The sequence below is a fragment of the Manihot esculenta genome, chromosome 2 (genome assembly GCF_001659605.2).
Source record: "Manihot esculenta cultivar AM560-2 chromosome 2, M.esculenta_v8, whole genome shotgun sequence".
Taxonomy (NCBI): domain Eukaryota; kingdom Viridiplantae; phylum Streptophyta; class Magnoliopsida; order Malpighiales; family Euphorbiaceae; genus Manihot; species Manihot esculenta.
Genome location: NC_035162.2, coordinates 5545334 through 5554982, shown reverse-complemented (window position 1 = coordinate 5554982; position 9649 = coordinate 5545334). Strand labels below are relative to the sequence as shown.

Here is a 9649-nt window from a genome sequence, read left to right as displayed (position 1 = left end):
GCTGACTTAATTTTGGGAGAAAGCTAAGCGCCGCACTGATCTTTGGAGATGGACAGAATTTTTAGTCCACTGATACGGAGCTTAAATAGCTAAAAAAATTGACCAGGACTTAGTGATTGACTATTAATTATTTCATAAGGGTTTAATATGGACTTTTTTCTATTTAAATTAATATATATTCTTCTATTCACTCCCATTCCAATTGAAAATAACATGAATTTGTAATATATTTTATTTATAAATTAAAGTTAAACAATGAAAATTTATTAATATGTTTGATTTTTAAATTCAAATTAAATAATAAAAATAAATTATTTTTTTATTCTAAACACAAGTTATTTTTGAAAATTCTAAATTTTTAATTTTTTTAGGTGTAAGATTCTCAAGTGTTAGTAGAACAAAATTTTCAAACCAAGCCCTAGTCTGAACTCTGAAATTCCATTCCCGCTCCCTCTTTTCATACCCAAATCCAATACCCATCTCCCGCCATTTGCAATTCTCTATGCCCTTTACCTTCAATCCTCTCCTCCTATTTCCATTTAACCCGCTATCCAATTCCTTCGCTGTCCCTTTCCTTCTTGTTTCTGCTCTTCTTCATACTCCTGACATTGCCTGTTTCTTTGCCAAGCTTGGATTTTTTTGAATTCCCTCTAACATCGTTCACTTGTTTGTCTTTCTTCTTCTGTTTCTCCTTTACATGAAACTTCTCCAATCTAGGGTTTCAATTTGAATCTTTTTTCCCCTTCGCGATGAGTGCTGTGAATATCACCAACGTTACTGTACTGGACAATCCGGCGCCGTTTGTGTCCCCATTTCAGTTCGAGATCTCTTACGAGTGCTTGACTCCTCTTAAAGATGGTATTTCTTTGTGGCTTTTACTCCTCTGTATTCCTTTTTATTTAAATTTGCAGTTTTTTTTGGAAAAGAAAATATTATTCATTTTGGATGAATATCACTTTACGGTTTGTTTTCCTTGTCAAAGTTGGCCGTTATTGGGTATGTTCTGTTGTTTAGAAAAATTGGTGTAGTATGCACTTAACGGTGGGATAGTTCGATGAGAAAAATCGATAACTTCTTAAAAGAGCTCTTAAGAATTTATTTACTACATGTTATAATGGGTGATGGTGATTACTGACATTATGAAGGATTTATGACTTCTGAATATACACTGTTATTTATGGTATCACGAGTTAAATCTGAGATCTAATTGAGCAAACTGCGGCAGAGGGTCATAGAAATATTTCTATTGCTGGGTGTTGGCTTAGGTTCTCTCCTTGACCGTCAAGAGCAATGGAATAATTGTAATTTAATCTAGTGGGTAAATTGTTTTCTTGCGTTTTCAGAGTAGTTGTAGAATTATGCTATGCGAATATTTATGGTTTGTTCCATCTGGTTAGCATTTTTGGGGAGTCAAATATAATAATTTTATATGTATTTTTTAATGTTATTCTTATGGAGAATACAAGTTTGAGGAAAGAAAAGAGAGCTTGTATCCTAATTCTTGTTCACAATCTCACTTACTATAATCTAATTCTGAACAGCAAGGATTTTGTTGGCTGGTTAGGAAGCCTGTTCTTGTTGTGCTTCTATCCAGCTTTAAGTTTCCCACAAAAAATTGACTGCCTTATGAACTTCTACCTTCCATGACCATGATAATATTTACTTGGAAGATTTAATGGAAGCTCTGCCGCTCTGAATTTCTCAGCTTAACTGTATTTTGAAGTTATTATTATTACAATATGTGAAATTTAATGTCATTCAAATTTAAAGGTCTTTAATAAATATTTTTGAATTAATGGGTTTCTTAATAACAACTCAAACAATAATACTGAACAAAATTATATCTAAATAAGGAAGCATGCAAAGAAAAAACTTAAAGCAACTTGGCTTTCACATTTGTGCAAGAACTGCAGTTTACATGTTTTTTTTTTTACTTTAGATGCCAAGTTAGCTTTATATTTTCATGGAATTTACAATATCCCTTTCGATTGTGAGTGATTATTGCATATTTCTTTCTTAATCTTATGTGATCACTGATCACTATATCCAACCTCAACTAGATTGAGATGAAAGCTTAATGGGCTAGGGACTGATTTTAGTCAGATGTAATCTTCAATGTCAGACATTTTGTTGATTTTCAGCTTTGTTGTTTTCTACTGTGCTTTCATGCATCAAAAGTTTCATTATGGAGCTTGCCATGGAGTGAATAGTCAGCTAAAGGAACAACTGCAAATATGCATTGCATAACTTGATTGACTTTTCCCCAAACTATCAACCTTCAGGATCCAATTGTAGCAGTATAACTGATTTTACACTGCCATCGCCCTTTTCTAAATCCAGGGATATGACTGGTTTCATCTGACACCAAGTCAACCACTCTAAGCGATGTTTGAACTGTAGCAGGCATAATATGAAAGAAATGAAATGTATACTTGCTCTTCCAATGGAAGCAATAGGGTTAGAGAACCTCAAATTTAGGTTTTAATAGACTCTGGCTTGAATTTTTGTAGGATATCATGAGTTGTTATTCCCATTTAAGCAGACTTCAGTGTGCCAAAGTGTACCTTTGAAATACTCAAGAAAAAATGGATAGAGCATCCAAAACTATTAAGATGGTGTGGATTGGCAGAACAGCATATGCTTACCAGGCCCATTTCTTATGCATGTCTTGTGTGTTTGGTTTATTGCATATATGACTAATTCATTTGCAATCTAAATGCAGATTTAGAGTGGAAATTGATCTATGTTGGATCAGCTGAGGATGAGACGTATGATCAACTTTTGGAGAGTGTACTTGTTGGACCTATCAATGTCGGGAACTATCGTTTTGTTTTGCAGGCAATTGTTTGTTAAACCCGTGTGTTAACTCTTTATGTTGGACTCCTGTTCATGTTGTGTGAATTGAACTCACTCTGATTTATGTTTTTCGTTGAATGCCTTTCAGGCAGACCCACCAGATCCTTCAAAAATTCGTGAAGAAGATATCATAGGTGTGACAGTGCTTTTGTTGACCTGCTCTTATCTGGGTCAAGAATTTGTTAGAGTGGGTTACTATGTTAACAATGATTATGAAGATGAGCAGCTGAGAGAGGAACCTCCACCAAAAGTGTTAATTGATAAGGTTCAGAGAAACATTTTGTCTGACAAACCACGGGTCACAAAATTCCCCATCAATTTTTATCCCGAGAACGCTGAAAGTGCAGAGGAACCTTCTCTACATGATCAACCCGCTGAAACTGATGGGAATGAAGAACAATTACATCCTTCTTCTGACCATTTTTCAGATAAAGAGGGATCTTAAATCTAATAACCAATTTTACTAACTGATGGCCTTGTGAGTTTCCCATACAAGTTTATATTATGACAAGCAATCCAAGTGATACCTTTGCCAGATATTTTCGTACATGGCATGTGGATTGGGGAGCTGGTTTTCAACTTTACGAAATGTCGAGAGAAAGTGATGGTGGATTCCCTGGATTCTAACAGGATCCTTTTTTGCTTTATACCAGTATCACTCTTTTGAGATTTGACGCCTCTGTATCTTAATTGGATTGCTCGGGTTTGCGATCAGGTTACATTTCAAATTCATTATTTTGATTTAATTTCCGTGCTTGCTGAAACCATTTATTTATAAGGATTAAGCATGTTCTTTAACAGAAAGATAAGGTGTAAGGGAGGTACGGATTTGATAGATTGAAAGAAGAGATTTGTTGAGGTATTCAAAATCTTTGAAATCTTACTTTAACAAGTCTCTTTCAAATAAATTTACCGCTTCAAAATTCATTTTTGCCTTAAAAAGACCCTATCCAATAGAAGCGTTGCTACCTAAAGTTAGGAGTCTTTTCCTGTCTAAATGGGTAAAAGAAACTAATGTCATATAATATATTTATGTATATATATATTATTTAATCATATAATATAATTGATCATTTGGCCTGATATAAATTTGATTTATTATTAACAAAATATACTATACAATTAGAAATTTTAATATTATCTTCTTCCGTTTAGTCTTTTGATTTGAGTTGGACAAATTATGATTATTTATTTTTTTTAGAAGATGGATTATTCATTAGAATTGAACTTTGGGTTGAAGCCCAATTACAGTCATATTTGAACAGGTTTGAAAAAAGAAATGCAAAGACCTAAAACACAATTAAGCACATATCCAAGACCTATAACTCTAAGAACCTTAGTAAAGATGGAGACTCTGAAAGCCTCTTGACCGCTTGTTTAGCTCTCCATTGGTACTCAAAAGGCTAGAAAAAAAATATTGAAGAATTAAGGTACACTTCTCAAATGCTTAAATCTTTCGTTTTAAAGGTCGGTTGTTGTATGAGCATATCAACTAGAATTCTTAAAGATTTGTGTTTTTTTTTTTTTATTAAAGAAAAACCTTTTTACTCAAAAAAGAAAATAAAAGTTGGTGAAGCATGGATGCTGAGTGAAAATCAAATAAAAAAAACAATTTTTTTAGTAAAATTTTTGCCATAAAATTTAGATTTAAAATAAAAAATACAAAATAAAAATAATATTTACATCCAACTCTATAATGAAAAGATTGTCGAGTTGAAAAGGAGTAAAAAACAATTAATTTTTTTTTTTAAAAAAAAAATTTAACTTTAAATCTTATTTGATTGCAGATAACTCAATTAGATAATTTAAAATTTTTAAAAAATGTTAAAATTATATTTGTTTGATTGATTTTTTTTATAGATTTTTTGAGAAGTTAGAGTTTATTATTTCTTTAATATAATTAAATTATTTTTTAAAAAGTAAAAAATTTGAATCAAACAAGTGCCGGTGAAAAAGAAGAAATAGAGAGAAATGATATCTGTCTAAACGAAGGGAGAGATTGATCACAACTTAAAGGCTATGAACGATTGTTGGCCTAACGCCACCACCCACCGTCATTTGGTGAGTGGCAGAAAACCGTCAATTGGTGAGTTATAAAACTGTAAGCGTATATTGCTTCCAAAACTTAAAAAACTCCAAAGTCCAGCTCACAAAATGTATTTTGAACTTTCTCTTCTGAAGGGCTGTCGTTTTGCACTTTTTATTATTATTATTTTTCTGCTGTTGGACAGTTGGACGTTGTGGGCACCTTGGGAAAGGGCGAGCGCACACTTGGGAGGAGGATTCGGCTGACCCAGGGTATCCGATTTATATTATTTTATTTATTTATTTACTCTATCCACATCTGAAGATATTAATATTAATTTGCAAGATATTAAATTATAAATATAAATTGAAAAATTAATCTAATAATACAAAATAAAATTTATTAATGTTTATGGATACGATTACTCATACTAATGTTACAATTATTTTTATGCCACATTATATTTTATTATTTTACACCCTTTTTATAAATAAAAAAAAAGGGAAAATTAGTCCATTTTTATGATTAATTCTTTTATTGTATAACAGACAATCCGTACGTCTGATGTCATCAAATTATTTTATTTATAATTTATTACATGGAAAATGATGGAGAATCTAATTCCACGGATTCCATTACTAATTCATACTTCACTAACCTTAGACTTTAATCTTTTATTTAAATTTGTGAAAAATAGAAGGGAAAGAAAAATAAATTCGGAGAAAATAAAAATTATACTTTCTCTTCTTTGGAAAGGAAAGTAAAATAAAAAAAAAGAAAAAAAATATTTTCCCTTATCAAATTTAGGAGAGAAAGTGTATTTCAAAATTACTTCTTATAGTTATTATTATTATTTTTTAATATATAAGATAGCATTGTAAATTACTCGTTAAAGTTATTTTTTTTTCCTTTTTAATATATAAGGTAGAATTATAATTTTCAAAAGCAATACTCTAGAACTACTCTGTAATTTTCTAATTGAAATTTGAAACATTTTAAGAGAAAAACATCTAGCTTAAGTAATTTATTTAAACATCTAAAATCAAATACATGGTGGACACGTGTGATTTGTTCCTATACATTCAAAGGATCAAACATTGGTTGGATTGTTTTATGGCCAGTTGGCATAATGAATAATGAAAGATGACTTATAAGTAACAAGTATGAAGCATATATAATTTGGTTAAAGCATTTGCCTTAGCCCACCAATTTGATCTCATCACCCATGTAATTAGGAAGTTAGATTAGTGTATGTGTTATTTTTTGCTAATGGATAAAACTTTTCTTTCTTTTGTGTTATGGTTTTTTTTTTGGAAGGCAGCACGTTTAGGCAATCAAAACACATGAAAAAAAATTGAAAAGGGAATCAACATAAACAAAAATATATGGATGTGTGATGTGACATGTTAGACAGACCGAATAGATTTTTAAAGATGGAAAAAACAATTTATATAAATTTTGAATTAAGATAATAGCAAAATTATGATTATTTTTTATATACAAAATCTATCAAAATAGAACATACAGAATATATTTTATATCATATTAATACTTACAAACTTAATACAATATTATCACACTTCTCTTTACTTGAGTTTTTTTAGCTCTCTTTTCACTTTTACTCTCACAATCAATTTCATTCACACATACTCTATAAGCACTACGATGGTTATTTATAATCATACAAAAATCCTATTTAATATAATTTTCAACAACCATATTAAATACAACTTCTAACTACTCTCATTAAATATAACTTTTAATTTTTCATACTAAATAACACATTAAATACATTAAATTTATTCGCCAACATCTAATATTTTTATAATCAGTGTTGACTTCAATACTCTCCCTCAACACTAATTATCTCATTGAGATTTTTTTTCGAAATCATGCCAAGCAACTTTTAGAATTTTTCTGTCTTCATACTATTGAGGTCATTTGTAAAGATATCAACTATTTGGTCTTCCATTTTTATTGGCATCATTTGAATATGTTCTTATAAAACTTTTTTCTTTAGATAGTAATAATGCACCTTCAAATGCTTTATTCTCGCATGGAATATTGAATTCTAAGCAAGACGTATTGCCGATAGATTATCACAGTGTAATTGTACTGCATAATTTATTGGTTGGTGCAAATTTTTCAACAATTAGATTAATCAGGTGCATTCCTATGCTGCTATGATTGCTGCTCTATATTCTGCTTCTTTACTGGATAATGAGACTGTTGGTTGACCTCACTTCTTCTAACAATACTCCACAAATCTTGCCTTAGCAAATAGTACTCTATACGGATACTCCACGTACTATAATTGTTGTGGTTGACCTTTTTAATCGAAATAGATGAATTAACTAGAATTGCTACGGTGACTTAAAATGTTGAAAAATAGTATATGAATAGTTGTTTCAAGAGTTACACGAGGAAATTTTTCAAAAAAGATTGGAGAGTCATAATGGTCCACTTAAATTCTAATTTCCTTTGGAGCCATAATTTTTCTGAACATGTAATTAATAACTTAATATATCGTATAAACTATATCCAACAAACAAGTAAGTTGTGTCCCTGATAACAACTTTACAATTCTTGACTGTACACTCTTTTTTGTTTCCTAACCTCCCACTATGATACTACTTGTTAGACAGGCTGGGTAAATTTTTGAGAATAGAAAAACACACTCTACATAAACTTTTAATCAAGATAATAATAATAGTATGATTATTTCTGATGTACAAGATCCATCAAAATGGCAAGTACAGAGCATACTTTATATCATACTAATGTTTAGAAACTTAATACAATACTATCACACTTCTCACAATTTGAGCTCTCAAACTCTCTTCTCACTTTTACTTTCACAGTCATTTTCACTTATACACACTCTCTAAATATCCATATGATTTGAAAATATTGGACTATCATTATCAGAAAGAGTTCTAATATTAAACTATGTTGGGCAATTCCCTTTTCCTTGAGGAATGCCAAATAAAATTTAAATCTTGAAATAGGATTCACATTTTTTTATTTGATACACATTAAATTCGAGTTTTATTAATTTAAATAAGGATAAATTACACTTTAATTCTTGAATTATATTATAATTAATAAATCAGTTCATATATTTTTAAAATCAAATATTTAAATCCCTTTATTTTCATTTCGTCTCCGTTAGTTTAAAAGTAAATGGTTAGTCAAATTTTTAAAAATTATTTTTTCTTTTTACAATACTCTTATTGCACCATACAACATATTTAAAAACCCAAATCCTCCTTGAGATAACAAGCTGAGAATGAAAATCCAAAAAATCCTGCGGGACTGAATATGGTTCCACTTGGTATTACCATTATTGCAATCTCTTTCCAAGATGAATACTCTACGATCACATTCACTGCATGACATTAATGATGAACATGATGATCCCCTATCACTCACCATAAATATTCTTGGCTTATTATTATTTTTATCCTTCTTCTTTACTCCTTTGGCACTTTCTCTAGCCTTTTGGCACCTTCTCTAGGGCGGATCACCCATGGATTTTCTCCGCTCATACATTCTGAAAGTGGAATTGAATTGACTATTTCCCATCTCATTTTCTCATTTTCTTTCACTTCTTTACCGCTTAATCTTTGCTGCAGCTGTTGGTTGCCTCTCAAGAACCAGCACCACTGGTATTCATTTCTATTGATATTAACTGCATCAGCGGCTCCTTTGGGCCTAATTCTTAAAAAGGACAAAACTTTATCAACCTTAGACTGAGATCTTGTATTTGGGTCATAGAACTCGACATTAGACCTGAAGTGCTCTTGGCTATCCGTGCCATAACCACTCACAACCCAAAACCTGGAATCACTAACTCAAGCCATCCCCTGACACTCGTCCCTCTCTTCAATCATATCCGGCAACTTTCTCCATTCGTCTTTCTCAACATTATAGATTTTCACTTATCGCAAGACATTTTTCTGATCGTTGATGCCTCCAGCGACATAAACTATAGAGAATCCAACCATAGCCTAAGCGAAAAAAGAGCGTGAAACAGAAAGGAAGAACGAAAATTTGAGTTTAAATATAAAAGTAATAATAAAGATATTGTGGAAAGAAAAAATAATTTTCAAAGATTTGATCAGCCATTTACATTTAAATTAACAGAGAAATGAGTGGAAAGATTGTGCATTTGGATTGGATGAAATGAAAATAGAGGAGTTTAATTGTTAGATTTTAAAAATATAAAAACTAATTCATTAATTATAATATAACTCAAGAATTAAAATATAATTTAATTTTTAAATAATTAATTTTATAAGTGGATGAAAATTTTTTAATTTGTTAAATAATATTAATCACTTAATTTTCATATTCTATTCGCTCGATTATCAATTTTTAATTAAAAAGAAAAAAAAAAAGAGGTTAGCCACCGTACTGTTAAAAGACACGATAGAAACACTTCCAAGTATGAACCTATGCCATCGAATCATGTGGGTTGGAAAAAAAATAAAAATAAGAAAAAAAAAACAGATTTTTTCCTTTCCTTGGCATAGAGGCTGGTAAAGAATCCGCGTGGAAGTGTAAGCATTTGTCTCGAAAAGAAAAAATTATCCAATAGTTTCAGGTTCATTTTATTTGATGCAATTTTTTAATATTTATGGGACTTAAAAAATAAAATTAACTTATTTTTTTAAAAAAAATGAAAAATAAATTTACCTTTTCAATAGAGTGAGCGAGGTCTTAAATTTTAGGAATTTCATTTATATCATTACATATTTTATACAC

At 30.5% G+C, this 9649-nt stretch overlaps 1 protein-coding gene across 1 annotated transcript; it reads left to right on the top strand.

Annotated features, from left to right (window-relative positions):
* Window positions 1-382: 382 nt before the first annotated feature.
* On the top strand, window positions 383-3602 carry LOC110608664 (histone chaperone ASF1B). Its single transcript, XM_021747943.2, has 3 exons — window positions 383-858; window positions 2723-2838; window positions 2945-3602. Exons 1-3 carry the CDS (start codon window positions 750-752, stop codon window positions 3299-3301), a joined length of 582 nt encoding a protein of 193 aa, XP_021603635.1. The 5' UTR covers window positions 383-749; the 3' UTR covers window positions 3302-3602.
* Window positions 3603-9649: the final 6047 nt, after the last annotated feature.